At 39.7% G+C, this 20,789-nt stretch overlaps 1 protein-coding gene across 4 annotated transcripts in view; it reads right to left on the bottom strand.

Annotated features, from left to right (window-relative positions):
- Positions 1 to 3,545: 3,545 nt before the first annotated feature.
- stxbp5a (syntaxin binding protein 5a (tomosyn)) overlaps positions 3,546 to 20,789 on the bottom strand; it is a 94,976-nt gene continuing 77,732 nt past the window's right edge. The window contains exons 17-28 of one of the 4 annotated variants that reach the window (XM_005454661.4): positions 18,986 to 19,158; positions 18,586 to 18,711; positions 18,066 to 18,217; positions 16,919 to 16,981; positions 14,875 to 14,928; positions 12,524 to 12,574; positions 11,135 to 11,416; positions 10,264 to 10,633; positions 8,443 to 8,608; positions 7,189 to 7,300; positions 6,873 to 7,093; positions 3,546 to 6,346 (exon numbers count right to left, since the gene is read on the bottom strand). In XM_005454661.4, coding sequence (XP_005454718.1) covers positions 6,305 to 6,346; positions 6,873 to 7,093; positions 7,189 to 7,300; positions 8,443 to 8,608; positions 10,264 to 10,633; positions 11,135 to 11,416; positions 12,524 to 12,574; positions 14,875 to 14,928; positions 16,919 to 16,981; positions 18,066 to 18,217; positions 18,586 to 18,711; positions 18,986 to 19,158 — 1,812 coding nt within the window. In that variant the 3' untranslated portion in view covers positions 3,546 to 6,304. The remainder of the gene's footprint in view (positions 6,347 to 6,872; positions 7,094 to 7,188; positions 7,301 to 8,442; positions 8,609 to 10,263; positions 10,634 to 11,134; positions 11,417 to 12,523; positions 12,575 to 14,874; positions 14,929 to 16,918; positions 16,982 to 18,065; positions 18,218 to 18,585; positions 18,712 to 18,985; positions 19,159 to 20,789) is intronic. The other 3 variants (XM_005454662.4, XM_005454664.4, XM_005454663.4) reach the window with 3 other exon arrangements.

Consider the following 20,789-nt stretch of genomic DNA (forward strand, 5'->3'; position numbering starts at 1 on the left):
CACAGATAATTACAAGAAGTCTGCTGCACATTTTCTACTTTTCCCCCCCCCCACACAGCAAAACAGTCTAGAAATATCAAGTGAGTCACGATGCTCATTACCTTTCCAAATATGATCCTTCCAGCACTTATTTCCTGTAAGGAAGAGCTGTTATGGGGACGTGACCTGCTAATGCAGAACTGATTCTCATATCAAATTTCTAATGCAAATTAGGAAGGGATGCTTCACTTTAATGGATTTCTGTCACCATCACTAACCAATGGGTATTGTTTAAAATATAAGAATTTTTAATTTAGAAACCCCAAAACTTGAAAGCTAACAAATCTATATTACTAACAAAGACATTGAAACAAGGAACACATTTTGTTTCCACAGTATTGTGCAGAAGTCTTGAGCCAACATCTTATTTCTTTAAGTTTTTAAGGAAAACTGGAAATAGTTATATGAATGAATGGAAGGAATCAAATCAATATTTGGCATGACCACCTTTATTCTTCAATAAAGCCTGAACTGTCTCAGTCAAGCATTCTTTTAATTCCTTAAAACAGTGATTAGCAATAGTTCCTCCCATCTGGGGAAGCCTATCCATGACTCACAGTGTTCCATTGTGTGTTTTTCTATCCAGATGCTTTTACTGCATTGGCAATATGTTTGAGATCATTTCCTTCTTTAAACATTGCTTTTCAGCCACCCTTGCATTGAGACCATTCCTGATGAGATGGATCAACTCATGCATCTCTCAGGTCCTTTGTCCTCGCTGGACTTTTCTCTATTTATTAAAAACATGATTTCCAGATTCAAGATTCAAAAATACATTGCATGCCATGCTGAGATAGGTCAAGGTTTTGGCTAATTGATCTTTGGGATTCGCCTTCTTGGTGGAAGATATACTGTTATGCTTTTCAAAATCTTTTCTTTTAAATTGGACTAAGAAAATATAGTGTGCTTTTATGACAGACTGCTAGTAACTAACCAAAGATATCTTTTAAAATTGATGATTTGCTAAGCTTTTGATTATCGGAGAACGTGGGTAAAAAAGCAGAGCAGTCAAAGTCAAAAGAAAAACTTTTAAATGGGTTCAGAAACCCTGTTGAACTACTGCTGAAGATCAAATTCAAAAAGATAACAAGGAAATCTGTCTCCTTGAAAGCCAAATATAAAGACATACGAGGTGCCTCCAGTCTTTTGCACATAATGTATATGAAAAAATTTACTTCTTTGGATGTAAGAAAATGTTTCTGTCAAAACGTCTGTTCAGGCTTATTGCTTGTTTAGAATCCATTTCTAGAAATTTCTTTTTCTTATGCTGATTATAGTTTTGAGAACTTAAAGCACCGGTATCAGCAACTGAATTTATGTATGTGCGCTGCATATTTGTGCTGTGATAGAAGTTAAGCTCTAAGAAGCCCAGCGGTTTAGTTCATGTCACCTTTGTTGAACCATAAGATTGAAAGGTGAAAGCTTAAGAGTCAAAAAGTTGAGAGGTTACATAGTAGCTGTTCACAGATGTTACTAAAACTTGGAACAGAATGAAACAATATCTTAACTGTCTGAGGGATGTAACATGTTTGGTGGCACAGTCATTCAAGAACATGATACCTACTGATTGTAACATGATTGAACTAAAACTAGAGTTAAAAAAATATATATCTATTGCAGTATTTCATATTTTCAAGTACTTTCAAAAGCTTGTGATTAATGCAATTAAAAGGGGCGTTTATCTGAACAAACCAGTCTTGATAAATAATCATTAAACAACTGGTTGTTTATTGATGACATTTTTGATGATATTTTAGAACAAAATACTCAATTTGAGAGTCTCCCTGCTGTGCAGGCATAGCTCAGGTCATTCATGCTTCCAGTCACCACGGCAACAGTCTCACGGACATGTCATCTGCTGAGCAGCATGCTTAGCTGTGGATTGCCTGACCCTATATCTCAGTCAGTCAGTAGTTCAAACAGTACGCAACAACAAACATTTCTCCCCAGTGACCTTCTCTTCATGGCTTCAGCCAAATTGAACAAATCAACTCGTTTTTTTTCTCCTTACCTACCACATTTCCCTCTCTTTGTCTCCCTCTCCCACTCTCCCCTTAATTTACCTGTCAGCCTCTCACACCCACAGAAGCTTATCTGTGATGAAAAACACAAGCGCTCTTACGTAATAAAATGGCACCACTTTGTCTGATAATTCTGTTTACGCAAAGACGGAAAGAGCCATAAAGCCTATTCAATATAGGGGAAGAGAAAGGGCAAGAGAAAGTACTAGATTCATTTAGTTATCTTTTCCAGAGATTTATGTTTTATGGAATTATAAATTTCACATATGGATTTGTTTATAGGTCCGTTGTGCATCTTCATTTGTTATTATTCCAGGAAACTCTGCTTTTCCCAATTTTTGAACTATAGTGTCTCTGCTTTTAGTTAGATTGGGCATTAATCAGCTAGAAGAAGGCAACATTCAATCACAGTCTGCTTTATCCCTCTAGCCAGCAATCAATATCTGAACTGCAATAAGGTTTGTTTGTTGGTTTATAAATCATTTGTCCTTTTATTACCAATTCCAGAGGTACGGTTTAAGATATTCTATCACTATATTACTCTTTAACCTAATTGCTTTATCTAGTTTCATCTCTGAGCTATTTTGTCCACATTAATTCCAGCTGCGGCTACCTGACCTTAGTCGCACATAATGCCCGGAAGCATCAAGTGACAACGCAGAGATACAGTCTGTAAATTTGTACTCTTACGGGAAATCATAAGCTAAGCTGGTAGCCTCTCTGATTTCCACAGTAATTGATCCACATCGTAATCCTTTGTAAATACAGTATGAACTTACAGATAATAGGGAAAGCTTGATAGGGATTAGGATGACTGCATCTGTGATTCAAGAGGTCTGTTTCTAAATATAGAGGTCAACTGTAAGGTATTTACAGTAAATATTAGTGAACGTCTCCCTGTGTGAGATAAAGAGTGTTTCTAGAGCCAGATAAAATATTTAACAGAAGTCACAGTTGGGGTGACTTCCTGTACATTACCCCAAGATAAATATATAAATAAATAAATAAACCCTCCTTGTCTGCATCACGAGTGAGCACATGTGGGAATCTGCTGTGTTCAGTACAGGACAATGATGTTTGAGGAAATGAAGCCTTGGAGTATAAATAAAAAAACTAATAAACAAGGAAGACTACTATATTACTACATTACTACTGTTTTCTGCTTCACTGATAAATGAAATTCATTTATTTTTGTAAAAATTAATATTTTATTTGCATGCTGTCAAACATTAAACCTGCTAATAATAACTAGTAGGATCGCCCTTTCACTGTTTGCATTTTTCCTATTTAGTCAGTATTGCTTGTTGAGGCAACCATGTGTATTTACTGCCATCTAATGTTGGGATAAAATTGTGATGAAACCAGTTTTCCATGATCTAACTGTATCTCACTGAATATGCAGTGTGCCTGCATGTCGTTGAGATACTCCAACATTTTATTCCTCTTTCTGCTAAACAGAAACCGTTTAATAACCGAAGACAAAAATCCATTTTCGACTTTTATTTTCCATTGCACAGTAATCTCTATCTACAGAATTTCTAAATTTTTGTGGCAGCAGATAAAGTCATAAACATCCATGTGAAAGTTGCATAAAACTGTACAAGAAAATTGGCTACAATGAGAAAAATACTGCAACCCACTGATAACTGTTGAATCGAGGACAGAAGATGGCATATGGCAGATAGACAGGACTCCCTCTTATTGAGTGTGGATCATATCAGGTAGGAATACTGCATACTGTAGTACATGGGCTGAAAAATCAAATTCACTCAAAGATCGGAAAACAAGTATAACATTCAAAGAAATAACAGCTGGGTTAAAGGGAAAGACATCAAACGGATATTGGTGGGGGGGCTGACTTGTAGCTAAAACAAGCAATTTTTCCTGAAGTACTTTGTTTTGTCTCTCTTTTTAAGCTTAGGGGCGAAAGATAGACCAACCAGCCAACATTCACACCACAATGCTTACTGAAACACAGGAGGCCACATCTGTAGCTGTGCAACCAATGGAGAGAATACAGAGGACAAGTGAAGGATTTTTAAATTAAACCAAAATTTAGAGGTCATCCTCACATATTATCACACATTATCTTATCCTTGTCCTCTTTTTTTTTTTAACTTTATTGGTGGTTTGAGTTTGTCCACACTTACCTGAACTAGGACATCACCAGCAATGAGTAAACAACCGGAACAAAATATTATAAATCATATCACTTCATTTACATGAACATAACCTTACATACAGACAGAGAAGATGTACAAATACACGCATTCACACAGATGAATACCATAAATATCATTTGAGGTGTGGTGGAATGATAGTGATTTTATGATCCATCGTGTTATAAATGGCTGAGTTCCTTCTCGACTTTCTATTTTCTGAACCCTGAAAAGTGACAAAGGTGATATATCTAAACTGCCCAGATCCTGGGCCTGCACTGGGTGAAGCTGTACTGGATAACACATATTCACATGTACTGTGTGGTTTCCAGACTCATGGCCAAATGCTATGGGACAACGCAATGGGAAAGGTAAAGCAATTCTTTGGCGTCAGAAAAAAATATGGCCTGTCTCCTCTTTTGTTGCCTGAGCAACCTCGGCATTTCCTTCCCAGTTAGATTGTCAAACTATTTACTTATATACAAATAAAGGTTAAAAGCCCGGTAGACAGATACATCACATTTGAGTTCGACTCCAAACATGGAAAATAGAAACAAGATAATAATGAGGGTAACACCAAACACAGCTGTCTCCTCCACCTCAGTAAGTAAATATTAAAAGGAATCACACGTACAGACAACTGTCAGCAAAACAAAGAAAATAACAAAAAAAAATACGGGAAAAAAAGTTTCGAATATGTCCCTTTGAAAGATTACTCAGCCATTTTCTTGTTTTTATCCCACCTGTATGATTACTGTTAGGATTTATGCTTGCAATGTATATCATCCCATACTGATACTGGCTTGGCTATTTGTGTATTTAACGCTGATCTCATCAAACCACCGAGCTCGTGACATCGGAGAGAGAGCGAGCGAGTGGGAGGCAGCTCACATTGCATCTGATAAGTGATTAAATGATATTTTCAGTAAAGGAATAAATGTGTGTGGCTCATACATGCTCTCTTTTAGAATAAAAAAAAAGAAAAGCTGATGTCACCATGTTACTGAGTCCTAAATATGCCTTTTATATCCTTGCCCTCCTTATAGATTCCAGCCCTTATCATAAGGAGAAATTAATTTCAGTTGTTAGACAAAAGTCACAAAATGTATTTTCTTTTTCAACAAATTAAATATCATCCACTTTCACAACAATAGAAAAATAAGAGATTTTCCAATAATATTACTAATAATAATAATGATCATAATACAGACGGAGCAAATAACCCAACAAATAACAAATAGAGGAATGGCAAGAAAAGAAATTCACACACGCACATACGTCCTCACGCACGCACCCACACACACGGTAACGATATGAAAGTTTGTCAAATACAGAGGTGAGTCTAGAGATTGAGCAAGATGATGAACTATCCAGTGTACTTCCGAATGAGTTATCCCTGCGACTATCTGCATAGAGGAGACATCGCTATCGCAGCACTTCTTATACCTCTCCAACGGCGCCTCCTTCGGCCCTCGCGCCCCGCTTCCATCTCCTCGATGAGTTATCCCTTTGTTTTGTACTTGTCACTTGGAAGTGGATACGGCATTGCACATTTATTAGATCTATGTATATATAATGATGTATTTACTTTTTTTTTTTTTACATTTTAATAACTTTTTGAAGTCTTTGCTTCTTCATTACACATTTGTCTTTTTTTTTTTTTAGCCAGTTTGAATATTGGCCACGAGGGTACAGAGTAGAGACAACAGTAAAGAACATTTTGGCAAATGAGAGTGAAGAATCTTCAGGTGTATGGGCCAGTCAGCTACCTCAGAGGAGAGGCTGAACAGAGATAAACAATGAGACAAGAACATAAAAAGAAGACACCATTTATTAAGTTATTCCCTCTGAGGTCGTCTTCCTCTCCTGTCTACCCCTCAGTTCCACCCCAAGACTGAGGTAAGTACAGTGTTTCATCATTGTGCTAGGGAAGAAAATCCCCAAGTGTCTCAGTGAAGAAGGCTTGGAGGGACGGATGAAGGGACAGACAGATGGGTAGGGGTCACGGTGAGTCCAGATGAGCCAGATGAGGGAGGTCAATCAGACAATGGTGTCCACAGAGCTCTACTCCACCCCTTCCACCAATCAGAACTGGTACCACTTTTTGTCTTTGCACTTCAGCATCATCTGGAAACAAAGAACATGTAGCCAATCAAACATGGTCCAAATGATCAGGCAGTACCACAAAACCATCACATCTCTCTCTAAAACCACTTCCATTCGCTGTTGCTAAAGTTCATTTTATGACTGAATGTATATGAATTTGCTTTGATTTTGAATTTTGTTTACTTGGTCAGTCAAACACTGTAGAGAACAGGGGCCCTCACATAATTTTAGAAACCGTTTCCATTCTGAAAACAATCTACAATTTGAGTAAGCTTCTTAGCTACAGTACAGTGAAAGTTTCATGGTTACATGCTGCCCTCTACTGGCTAAATAGTGTCAGGTATTGCATGCAATATTTCACAGTAACTGCTTTGCTGTGTAAAATATTTTATGGAGGGTCAAGACTGGTCACAAGCATTTAATTTCATTGTTTATTGTTTGTTAGTAGCACTAACATACAGTGAGCATTCATGATTTCACATCGTCGCTCTGTTAATTGTGGGTATGAATTTTCAAGCTCGATGTCCTTCTTGACACTTTTGCTCACCTCGTGGGCGTGTTTGGAAAAAGAGTCTGCACTGGCCATCATGGCGGCCGTCCTCTCCTCCAGTTCACCCAGTTTCTGGCCTCTTTCGTCTAGTGCTATCCGGGCACGTGCCAGATCACCAACCACACCAGAGGCAGCTCCCTTCATCCCCTCAATGCCACCTGGGCCAGGGATGTGCTGGGCCAGACTTCGCGATGCCCTTCCAGCTGCTACTTCACCAACTGATCGAATGAAGAAAAGACAGATAGGCATGAAGTGATGGTACATATCGGACAGAAATAGTGTATGTATATCGTCAGACAGATATTCGGCATACATAGTTCCTCTCTGTCCAGCGACTGTGCACCGCCACCAAACAGGCCTTTGAAGAACCCTCTGTTGGGGGCCTCCGGTGTCTCCACTGGTGTGAAAAGTTCACCCAGCATCTCCTGAAATATTAACACGTTTTATAAATACATATATAAAATGTATAAATAGAGATAAAGATATATATATACTAGACATATCCCCCAACAATACAAGTCCCTAGCTTGTGAGACACACTGCAGTAAAATCTGGACACGGTTATAAATAGAATAGTTCTCACCATGGATGACTCAGTTCCCCATAGTTATTTCAGACCAAGCAACTTGTGTGAAACAAGTTTCAAACTACTTAGGCTTACTTTGGATTAACTCCATTCCTTGCATTCATTTATTGATGTTTTGTGTTCATTAGCTATGACACAGGCAGTAAGTGAGTGTATGACAATATAAATGTTTCTCCTGGTCCAGGCTTAGGCGTCAGAGCTTTGTGTGCCCGCTGGATATTCAGAGCAGGGTCTGGTGGGAGAAAGAGCTCAGCTCTCAACAAGTGTTCCACAAACTGCAGCACAGAGTTTCCTTCAGAACCTTCTATTAGGCCTATTGATCCATCGATAATATACATTACTGGCCAATATACATTTTTCTAGGGCAGCCAGTTTTGTTGGAGTGACTGAATTAATGCATCTTTTGTGGCCATGTTCCAACTTTCCATCTCTTCCAAGTGTTTTGCAGCTTCTTTGAGTCTTATCTTATAGCAAGCTAGCTCTAGCCTGAGTGGAAGTGGCTAGCCCCTTCTCCTTCCACATGCTCACCTTGCATGCTGTTTTCCGGCATGTCTACGTTGTCTCCTCTAGCCGGCTCCCCTGTCTTCTTGACCTTCTCCCACCGTTCATGACATTTATTCCACAATTTAATGATTAAAAATACATCAGGGCTTTTTTTTGTGAGTTTTTACCAGGAGCTGCAAACTTATGCTGCCATCCTCTCAGCATCCCCCTAGTGAATTTTGATCAGATAGAGGGAGTTTGGCGGGAGTTTTTTAAAATCCCATTCTGGCATGACAATAGGAATATAGGATTATGGTATTTCAAAATTCTTCCTGTCTGTTACCCATAGAGACAAGGTTAATTTTAATCTGAAAATTTTAATATAAAAAATAGGCCAGGTACTTAGTTGGCTAAAGTGTGTCTCCAAGCCATTCAGAGATTTTAAACTGTTATGCAATAGTAACATGTAGTAGTGCTGTATATAGAAGGCTAATTCACCTGTAGGTTTTCACAAGTGTCCTGACTGTAAGTGATCCTCTGGATCTCAGTGGGGGAGCAGAGGTACATGGCCTGACCCAGGTTAGTAAAGCAGAAAGTCCTGGCTATCCGCATGTCTGTCAAAGGTAGGTAGTTCACATCCATGAGCGGTCTCAGTCCTGGCACACTGTATGGGAGGCACAGAAACAATATCAATAAAGTTACATTTTTGACCTACTCTGAACTCTAAATATTTACACTCAACATCCATTTTGTTAGGTACACTATTTTGTTAAGGCAAATAACTCATCAGCCAAGATGTGCAGCAAATCCATAGACAGTCAACATGACCTGCTAAGGTACAATCTGAGCATCAGAATGGGAAAAAAAGGTGCCAGATTGGCTGGTCTGAATATTTCAGAAACTGCTGATCTAGTGAGATTTTGCCACACAACCATCTCTAGGCTTTACAGACAAAACTAGACAGTAACCCAAGATCAGCAGTCATCTGAGTTGACAGGAAGGAAAGAGTAACTTGCAAAAACAAAACGAAAAACTCTGGTTATAAACAAGTTATGCAGAAAATGAATGTACAACATGATGAACTTGAAGCAGATGGGTTACAGTAGCAGAAGACCACACTGTATGCCAATCCTGTCAGCTAAGAACAAAAAAACCAAGGCTATATTTTATAGCCCAATACTGAACAATAAAAGACTGGAAATTGTTGCCTGGTCTGACGAGTCTTGATTTCTGCTGCGACATTCGGATGGTAGGATCAGATGTTGGCATAAACAACATGAATGCACGGATCCATCCTGCTTTATATCAATGTTTCAGACTGATGGTGGTGGCGTAATAGTGTGGGGATAATTTCTGGCACACTTTTGACCCCTAAGTACCAACTGAGCATTACTGAAATGCTACAGCCTGCCTGACTATTGCTGCTGACCATGTTCATCTCTTTATGAACACAGTGTAACCATCTTCTGTTGTTTCCTTCCAGCAGAATTACACACCCTGTCACAAAGCTCAAGTCATCAGTAGTTTCTTGAACATGACAATGAGCGGTGTAATGAGAGATTATCGTCATAAATGTGTAGCCGACAAATATGGTCAAACTGTGCGATGCTATTTCCAATATGGACCAAAACCAAAACCTCTTAAGATGGAATGTTTCCAGCACCTTGCTGAATCTAGAACATGAATAATTAAGGAAGTTCTGAAGGCAAACGCTTTTCCAAACCAGTAAAAGCAAAGTGCACCTAATAGTGTCCAGCATTGCCTGGTGTTTGGCACTTTATCCTTGCTTTTAACATAGTCCAGAAAGAGCCTGTATTATGACACAAAGTCTGATTCTAAAAATGAAGTCCAAAGTCTGAAAAAAAGTGAGAATGCTGAGATTAAAGTTCAAATTCTGAAAATTCAGTCTGGATTCAGTCTGGAAAAAAAGTGTTATTTCTAAAATCGAAGTCCAGATTCTAAGTAAAAAATCTGAACTTTAAAATTAAAGTCTGTATACTATAAAAAACCTCTGGATTTCAATAAACAGGTGCAAATTACGACCAAATTAAATTATGACCCCAATTTTTTTGTGTACCTGTACCTGACCATATGGCAGCTTTTGCTGTACACAGTTTACGGATTTTGTGTGGAGTGTCTTTGCAACAAGGACAAATATGAGCAAAATTATTTGCTCTCCTGCTTCTCTTGTTAAGTCAATTCCAGTTCATGAATATGAATATATAGACATACCATGCATGATAGAGGGGAGAGCAAACATTCTTAATTCTAACTGCATGTATTGGTTGAAACATTGGCTGACCTCAGATGTAGCCTTACCTGAGGGTCATGATGTGGCCGTTGGCACAGAAACAAGCCACGCACATGCCTTGGTTCATCTGCACCACATCTGCCCGTAAGATGAAGGAGGTCTCTGTGATACTGTGTTTATAGATGCAGGTCTGGGAAGGGAGGGCAATGACTTTGGCCTGTTTCTCTGAACACACTACAGCATATTGGCTCTCATTGAGGTCCTGGGAGGTGGAAGGGGACACTGAGACGGGCCGGCGCTTACGGACTTTTTCTCTTTCTTCACCGTCTGCTGTAACGTTGGGTTCATACCAAGGCTCATATGCAGATGGCAGCTGAGAACCCGTGGAGTCTATAAAGGCCATCCGCAAGATGCTTCCCTTCAGCCGTACCAACATACCTGGTGAACAGGAGGAAAAAAACTGTTGGAACATTATATTTTCCAGAGTACTGCTGCATTTTGGAAATGCTTAGTGTGTCCTGGTGAAAAATGACTCCAAAGTTCAGTAATGGACGCCGAGATAATGCCATTCAATATAAGTATCAAGTTAGACACTGTCTGCCTGAAAATTTTAAATACAAAAACTAAAGTTTTGACTGAATATAGAGATAGGAAATTGCAAGTTATCAAGGCCTTCATATTCTTTATGTCTTCAAGACACTCCTGCAGTTTAGTAGAGGACAAGTAGAGGACAAAATTGGTCATATTGTATTTATGTGTACCTTTTTTGCTCCATTTCCACTTAAACATAAGAGTATTTAAAAATCATTGTGTTATGTTTTTCTTTAAAATTTACAGAGTGGGTTGCCAAATGATAGTTTGGTCTTTATTGCCGTTTAAAAAAACCCTCCTACACTCTAATTTCCATTTCTCCCTCCCATCTGAGATTGCTTTACCCACCAGCAGGTGAAAGGATAACTGGCTGCAGTTGCCGTTGCTCTCCAGCAGGTGGCAATGTGAGAGCCAGAACCAGGACAGTTCCCAGGGAGGTGCCCACATACAGGCAGGGTGTCAAAGCGCTGTCCCCCTTCCGAGCGAAAGTCTCACAGAAGTGGAATGAGCTGATGGCCTCTCGTGCTTCCTTATCGATGCTGGTGACACTGGATGAGCGTGAGCGGCTGAAAGAGTTGTCCCGGTGGTCTAATGGGTTGGCACCCCGCGGCGGGCATACAGACAGGAGGACAGTAAGGAGAAAAAAACAGAGAGGTAAAGCACCTGCAAAAAAGTATTATTGCAAGACAGACAATGGAAGAGTGGGCACAAAATATGCTTAAAAAAAAAAGAAAGAAAAGAAACATAACAATCAAAAGCTTCGTACTGCCTTAAAAGAAAGAGTTTGGAAGTTAAATGCAAATGGATTTACACTTTTTAAAGCAAATTCAAGGCATACCAGCAATAGCATTTTTATTTGTTTATAAATGATTGTTTTTAGTGCTGATAATGTAGATACTGGAAATGGTGAGAAAGAAACTCTAATCGCACCTTTAACAGCTAGTGACAAAATAAAAGTAAACAGTTGGTGGACTTGTCTTTCTAGGAAAAACAGATCTCATAAGTTTAATTGCCTTTTTTTAACAGAGCAGCATCATTTAAGACCTATTTGATGATGATTTAACATCACTGCAGTTCCCTTACATTATACAAGAGACATCAATTTAACACAATTTTATTACTATAAAATAAACCAGCTGTTTGGCACATTAGGAAAGTTAAATGTGCATAACACTGAGTTCATTAAACAAGCATACAGGTGAATATCTTGGCACTTGCTTATCTTATTTTAAACCCATGAAACCTAACAATATTCCATCTAATATTTCTGGTGTTTGGGAAGAAAGTTGTACAGAAAAAAAGTTGTATTGATATTATATATATATGTATATATTTTTTTTTTTTGAAGGACCAATCAGACAGAGAAAAGAAAGACATGAAAAACACACAAGAGAAAAGAAAAGCTGCAAAAGTTACACAAAGCTTTAGAGTGAGATGCGGTGTAAAAAGTTTAGCTTAGCACCACTGACCTCTGATTTAACCCCCACCATGGTCAAAAGAAGCGTGAGCAAGGGTTCATTTCCAACAATTTGATTGAGTTCAATCATTTTAATTCACTTCAGATCAGTGCTACTTTTGATGCATGCAAACTCAAGAGAACAGTCGCACAGCTTGCCAATTTTGAGACTAATAACCAGAAAAAAACTGGACTAATGTAAAGTGATGGAGTCCAGTCAGAGTGAGAAAAGTATATTGCATTTCATACAAATTGTTTGGAGACACGAAGTCAAGGCTTACCCAAGTCTGGCTTTAGCTCAGTAGGCAAGCTTAATTTCCGTGACATCTTTGCTGGAAAAAAGAGAACATCCCTCTTTACAAACACATGTCTAAGCTAACACACGATGCCATGCAAAGCTAGTTAATCTAGCATTGGACTAGGACTGTGCACACACCTGAAATACACCAAAATGACAGAAGACTGTTGAACAAGTGCCAAGGGATTGTTTTATAGAATAGGAGAGCCAAAATGCTTCAGACAGGAGGAGACATTGCATAAGGATTAAGAGACGACCCTCTGTATCACAGAGGCATGCTGTTACAGACTAAACAAAAGAGGTGTGACGTCTGTTTGCACAATGCCCTGAAAGACAGGACAGGTAAGACACACGTCAAAACTGCACGGCCATTCAGGACCTTCATGCCAAAGGAGCATGCAGCAAGAAGAAGGAACTAACAAGAAACAAAAAATGAACCAGAGATGGAAGAAAACATAGTGAAAAGGATGGTTAAACCTGCTGCCGGTTATATACTTTCAGTACTAGTTTGTAAAGCATTCCATCTATCAGAAAAGTGAATATAAATAGCAGTGAATGAAAGTCCTAAATATTATTTTCTCTGTCTGTAGGAAAAAGAAGGAGAAAGACGATAAAATGAGACATTCAAGTAATAGAGTTATGACTGTCTTGCAATTTAAACTGTCAGAAACCATACATAAAGAAATCCATACAAGTTCCTTTAAGAAAACTGCAACATTCGTAATACCTTCAAGCTCAAACTGGGTTGAGTTTAATTTGATTATTTTAGGCTTTTTTCATTAGTGTACATGCTTCTGTTTTATTTTTTAAGGTAAGTGGAGGACATATAAAATCTTGCTGTTGCCCATCTACGGTACTTATGAAGGTGTAGACAAACTTTTAGAGCCCTAAATTTGCATATGCGATCCAGATGATCTGATTTCTGTTTAGTACAGTATGCTGGAAATTGGGGGAATTTAATTGACTTTATCAAGATTTTTTTTAATCAAAACTAAAATACTGAAATCACCTATGTGGGTTTTGGGGATATTGTAAAAGTATTGCACTGTGAATAATCAGGTGTTAAAAGGGCTCAGGAGGACAACATCAGTTTCCGGACCAGACTAAGCAAAGACGAAAAATCCAGCACAAACAAAGCAGCCACAACATTAAAACTATTTACGAGAGAAGTTGTTAACAACAATTATCTTATACTCTGAAAAGCTGGCTCTCGATAGTCACGTGGACGTTACTTTGGCATGTTTCACCCACCTTCACATTGCTAGAGACCAAGTATATCGGACACGACGACAGCAATCCCCAAACTTTGCCTCCTGATGTTCACGTGGACGTTACTTTGGCATGTTTCACCCACCTACCCTACCCTACCTACACTATGCTGGAAAGCAAGCGTATTGGACATGGCAACAGCGATCCTGAAAGGCAGAGGCCTCCCCAGAAGTGCAAAAAGTGATCAGGAATAGCTCAAGGAACATGTCAATGAGCCCAAGATGTTGAACTCCCAATACCCATGGGATGTGCCTGAGTAAGCCTGATCAACAGAGGGCTCCATTGTCAAAATGTGAGACACCAAAGAGTCAGGGCTGCTATGTCATCACAACGACCAAAAGAAATTTGTGCAGGTGGTTTTAATGCTGTCGCTGATCGGTGTGGATATTGTACTTACTCACTGTCACTTGTATGAGATACTGAATCCTTCCGTTGCTAATCCTCTTTTTTGACTTGCTCACTTAGTTTAAATGTACTTTTATAAAGTTTTATCAACACACACTGAAGTTGGACAAAGACAAAATCAGACAGACGAGTTGCTCTCTGTTCAATGGTATCATCAAACTTCGTACAATCAGTTGGGACAAGTATCAGATGCAGGCACATTTACAATATGACACTCGTGCTACATACATGTAGCATGCAATATGTACAGAATATTTGACAAGTAAGGTGTCTCAAGAAAACTGCAGTCCCACCGTCCTTCCAGGTAAGCTTTTGCTTCACAAGCTCTGAATCCTTAGAATATAGTTTTCTTATATTACTCTTCTGTGCTCAAATATCAAATATGAGCATCTTGTCATTTCAAACGAAGAATACTCATTTATGTTAAAATACAAAGTGACCTCAAAGATAGTTGAATAGAAGCTAACCCAGGAGTATAGAGGAACGTCAGCTCTCTGTTCTCTACTTTAGTTCTTCCCACTGTGGTGAGTATGGACAAAGGAAGACAGAGACACTTTCTCCACAAAAAGAAAAAAACGGAAACGAAACAGGGGCACCAAATCGAGACCACGTTTTTTCCTGCCTAAACAGCCTCTGATAGACATTTTTGCCCAATCTTACCTCCTCTACCACCTCCATTGTAGAATTGGTGTAGATTGCTGTTTGACATCAAGACTTTTGAGGGTGTTGGGGAGGAGGGAGGAGTAAAATAGAGTAAATGCGCAGTTAGAAAAACACCAATTTTTACCCCACTACCCCAGTGCGTGTGTGTATTAGCACAAAAAGTGAGTAGATATTTATTTGGTCAATTATTTCTTTGTTGTAACAATGCTTCTTGGCAATAAATCTTGGAGAGGCAGATTTTTTTTTACCCTTAATTGGTGCCACATTTGTAAGGAAAATGCATTTGGAAATCCCCCATTATATGGATGTTGGCCTTCAATTTGGAGATTGTACTAAGGCTCACCCAAAATGGTTGGTTTTATGGAACACCAGCTTAAAGTTGCCCTGTGGCTCTATCCAGATCAGTCAAATGTGGCACAACCCATACTCTGCTGCTAAACCCACAAATGCATTTTCCTTACAAATGTGGCACCAATTAAGGGGAAATAAACAGGCTTTCCAAGATTTACTGCCAAGCATAGTTAAAACAAAGAAATAATCAAACAAACACAGATGTGCTTACTTGTTCTGAGCAGAAAATGGCTTGTTATGTCAATGGCACCTTTCTTTTTGAAGGAACACTGATTTCACTAAGACATCCTGTCATCTGATGTAAATTATTCACGTACAATGTAAAGTACTGGGAAATAAATCAAGCCAGGCCATCCACATTTATACTGTATTTAAGTCTAAAACAAGCCATACTACAAACGTTACATTATTCCTCTGCAGAATTCATACCAAAAATACTCAAAGAAAAGAGAGACAGAGAGAGAAAATAAACAAAAATCTAAAACAAACTGGCTCACACTTAAAACCTAGATTACAAAGAGAGTTTTGTAGAAAAGCACTCCTTTTCTCTCCCTGTCCCATGAGTATAGCAAAGCAGACAGATGTATCAGATTACAGTCTGGTGGCACCAGACACAGAGACTGGGGCAGCCATCATACCTGAAAACAGCAGCAAGCAGACTCTGTGATTTGTTTTCTGTCTGACCTTTTTAAAAAGCTCCTTATTTTCATCATGGTAATGCCAAGTTACCCATAATGAGATAAACCTAGGCTGTTCTCTCTTCAAGCACCTTCAAATGAAATACTAATGACGCAGATTAAGATGGAAGCAAGTAAAAGAGCAGCAGGGCATCTTATTCCTGCATATCACAAAGCAGTAGATCATCAAAAGGCTGAATATTTAAAATCAGAGGTAGGATAGTGCAGCATAAAGTGGATTATGTTTTTCTTCTAGTACATTCTATTGGGTTTGCTGTCTAAATGTGATATACACACAAAAACTGCTTAATTTGGCAATACATTTAGACGAATCTGCTTCAATACACTGCATCCGGACACAGGGAAATGTTGAAAGAAGCACCCTAATCAAAATCCAAGTTAAAAATAATCAGAATCCTGGCATGCAATATATGTGTGAGTATCAAAAAGCATGGAATTTCAGTGCTACGGAATATGTGAAGCCCTTTTTCCTACTAATATTCATGTAAATGAATATGTTTCTCTACCAGAATGCAGAGTTTGGTTTACCCATAATTTCGAGCAGCCTCAGTGAATTACCATCAGTCCCCGGATGCATTTACAGCCTATGTAACCCAGTTTTTCAGAATACAGGGTGAGATTATAAATGACGTATTCCCCTTTTTTCAACTCTGCAAAGTGGTAAAAAAAAAAGCATGGACATATGGCAAAACTATTATAAATCCATAAATGTACAATATTTAACTGAAACAGTGCATTTTTAAAGAAAGAGGTTGAATGAAGCCAGACACTTGAGTGACTCAAAAAAGAAGAAACTTCTAGAGTTCAAGTTTGATGAGCAACAACTTCATTACAACAGTATTAACCGTAAAGGCTCTTTTGAAACATTAATCTTCCTCCCAGCACACACAAGTGGTTTTCTAAGTATATTTCTGACTGGTTTACTGTTTGGCCGTTATTTCTGCTATATTCACCACTCCTCTCTTTCAATGACAAGCTGAAAGATATGTTACCTGAAGTAGGCGACTTGCAGCGGTCCTCCGATGTAGCTGAGCCTTCATTGATGTCACAAAGACCTGTATGAGAGATCACATAATTAAAACAAAAATCAGGTGGATTCTCAAAGAAAATCTTGGCTGTTCGCTCTGTGTATCCATAATAAATATGTTTCTTTAACTTTATATTTTAGTGTTTAGGATCACAGCACGTATTTTGGACCTATGTGCAGTCTCATCCGCCATCTGTCAGAGACCATCAAGAAGGTCTCTAGTTTTCTTTATCCAGTTTTAAATGCTACTTCCTCCCTTCCCTGCACGCATGTTTGAGTTATAAGTGTGTTTATTTGTGTGTGACATTGTTCCGTGAGGCAGAAAGCCAAGCAGACAGAAGTCCCTGTTGGCAGAGCAACACAGCTGGATGCCTGATTACTGCTCACACTTGCCAAGCACTGACAAGTGCCGGCCCACTGCTCACCAGTTAGTGACACCAGATGCTCTGCGAGTATTTAATGTGAGCCTTTTTGTGAACATTCGGATGTTTACACATACAGTACTTTGAGTCTGTACTTGCATGTGTGGTTGCTTTGCATACAGCACACATAAAAAAGAAGTCTCTCAACCCACGTGGACACACTTTGCTAAATTAATCAATCAAACTTTTGCTCAAGTATGGACAGGAGACTGTCGTGACGTTGCGGCAGTATCAAAACATGCACTGCTGTTTTCTGACACATGGTGGCAGTGTGTCCTTACTGGAAAGGATACCGTTCGCTGTCCGTGGTAGACAACAGTAAAAAGGAAGGGATGCGTGGAAAAGGGATGGGCTGTGAGAGAGTGGGTATGTGAATGAGAGGCAAAGAGAAAGAGAGAGGCGGCTAAACAAAGAGAGAAAGTCAATCGAAGCACAAAGAGAGAGCGAGTATTTGGTTGTCATCGCTCAATCATGCGTCAGCATTGTAGACTAAGGAAGAAAGAGAGCATCATTGTGGATTCAAAGCGTGTCGTCACTTTATTCATTCTCATATTTGCATCAGTTTACAGTTTAGAACGAGAACTAAAGAACTGTGGGGTGAGCTGTTCTGGCAAAAAAAAAAGCTGTCATGCTCAGAAAAAAGAATAAAATGTTTTTCTTTCTGGCTTCCATCTTCTCTCTTTTTATTACCTCCAGAAGGCTGTCGCGTCTTTCTTGGCGACCGGGGCTGTCTCTGGTAGGGGTCATTAGAGCCATAAAGCTCGACCGTCCCCAAGTTGAGGACTACTGTCTTCTGGATGTAGTCCACCACTGCCAGACCGTTACTGTTGCCAAATACCACTCTGGGGATTGGCGACAAAGTCAAAGAAGAAGTGGGAAGAAAAGGAGGGGTAAAAGTTTTTAAAACAAGAATAATGAAAAGTTACAGTTAGGAGATTTGATTTCGTTTTGGAATCCGTAAACATTGTAGTCAAAGTCCAAAATCAGGTGGAATCTCTTCCATAGCTGCTGAACAGTGTCACCAGGACTTGAGTATTAACTTCTTGAACAGCACCAGTATCTGTGACGATTTTGCCTGCAATTTGATTTGCGCTAACTTTGCTAATGTTGCTTTTTAACTTCAGATTAAGCGTCTTAACATAAATAGCATAAATCCCAGCAAAGTCCCAGAGAATACTTCTAGTTTCAGCCAAGGCTTGCGTGTACTTACAGGCCGTAGGAGGAATTGAGGGCCAGACTTGTGATCTGCTGAGGAGGCTCTCCACTCACCCACACTAACTGGACCACCAAATCTACCTGGTAACCTGGAGACTGCTTCAATGGAGTACTGCGCACTCTGTGGATGAAAGGGAGCAATAGACAAAAAAAAGGTTTCATAAAAAGAATGACGAGGGGTGCAGCTGCGGTTGTGAAGCTGTTGTGTATTGAGTGGCTGCAGGGGAATGTTGGGGAGGCTGTGGCTGAGAATGCTTCGAGTGTGCTTGAGGCAAAAGGCAAGACTCTTGTGTGCATGAGCATGTGTGCAAGTGCTCCTGCAGCTTATGAGAGTTCATGCGAGTGCTTCTCTCTCCCTCTCCATATAGTTATATATGTGTGTGTGTGTTTCATACTTGAGGCAGGGTATGTTGCCTCCATCAGAGTTGTTGCTGCTGGTGGAAGGGTGTGAAGGTGGGCCGCTTGTCTGAGGAGAGGCACCGGGCGTCGGGAGCGCTGATGTCTGTTCACCCCCGCCATCTGGAGACTCTATGTCATTCAGCTCGTACTGCATTCGCACCTCTAGTAACTGGATGAGAGGACATACACACACAGGTGCACATATTAACATACACATTATAAACGAGGAACATCATGAAACTTCCTCTTCTACATTCTTGTAAACAATAATTCCTCAGGAGATGATGAGTGTGTCGGTAAATGGCTTTCATATGCGATCGCAGAGTCACTTTGATGATAAGGAGGTGTTTGATGTTTGTGTGGGAAGATTGAGAGTCTTAGAGGTCCTCCAATACTGCGATGTTTCATTCCTTCTGAGTCCTCCTTCAGGCTACCCCTTTGCAACCCGCGCCTTCGCAGACACACACATGTACACACTTCTAGATTCACACACACCGATACAAACGCAAACTCATCAGCTCCTCTCTTTTGCATTCTGTCAGTCTCATTAGCCCCACTGACATGTGGGAGTGAAGAGTGATCAGTGCCCTTGTTCAGATCTTCTCTTCTCCGCCTGTTTTCGTTCCCCACTACCTTCATTTCTGCAAGGTTATTTAGAGGTGTTTGACCTTGTTCAAACACGGGCTGTTTCGCCTAATTACAGCTCGCCACTGCTGCATATAGTGTTCTGATCCACATTACAGCATGTGGCGTTTAGGACAAAGGGCTCTAACATTTCTCTTCTGCGTGCATCAATGCTTACTGTCATTCACCCACAGAAAACTGCAAAGCTTTTAAACATGAACGTGGCTGATTTTTAATCTCTTCCAACAGCTACTAAGAGGCTCTTAAGCAAGGCACTTGAAGTCTATAAATTCATAATTGCTTCTCGCTGTTTGTTTGGAAGAACAAAACATTTGGGCATTTAGGACAAACAGTGCTGAACACAAAAAGGGCATCAGCTAAACGCGCCACAGTGCTGCCCACATGCTTTGATTGACAAGTGAACACTGCGAAGTCTGCTGCAACAACACCTCAGCAATGACTGTTCACAAGAAATATGTTGCCAGGACTATAAAGATAATCTCATGCTAGAAACTATTTTATTGCTTTGCTACCACAACCAACAGAAACAGCAAAGCATATATGCACAGTTTCACGCTAATACAGAAGCTGTGAGCATACATGGAGATAATAACGGCATTTCTCTTTATTTCATTAAGCACCCGCTCACATCACACCACCATTAGCACTTACATCGCTATCAAAGCAGGTCATAATGATGGTCTAGCTTTGCTTGTTCACTGCTCTGTCTGTTGGCATGGTAACCATACTGCCTTTGACTAGGCAGATCTTTGAGTTCATGTGGTTGTGCATATGCCTCAACATCTGATGCTTAATTTATAATACCGCAGTTGTGTCAGTTTGCTTACGGAGAGCCTACGGAGAGGGGTTTTGGAGCGACGCAACCAACCACTGCCAGACAAACGGGGATGACACTGTGCATCGGTCAAATGCAGATTGGTTGACGAGTGGGCTGATGTCATGCCAGAAAGTGATTGCCATCATTTGTATTGTTGTAAATGACTTTTGGCCGATAATTTGTCAGACATATTATGAACGATGAAATCATTTTGAGCCAGAAAGAACATTTCTGTCAAGCTGTAAAGACACATTTATATATCCTTTATTTATCCAGGTAAGAATAATCATATAGATTTAAAAGGTCCTTTTTTAACCAAAATCTGGAGAAAAAGGCAG

The sequence above is a fragment of the Oreochromis niloticus genome, linkage group LG15 (assembly GCF_001858045.2).
Source record: "Oreochromis niloticus isolate F11D_XX linkage group LG15, O_niloticus_UMD_NMBU, whole genome shotgun sequence".
Taxonomy (NCBI): domain Eukaryota; kingdom Metazoa; phylum Chordata; class Actinopteri; order Cichliformes; family Cichlidae; genus Oreochromis; species Oreochromis niloticus.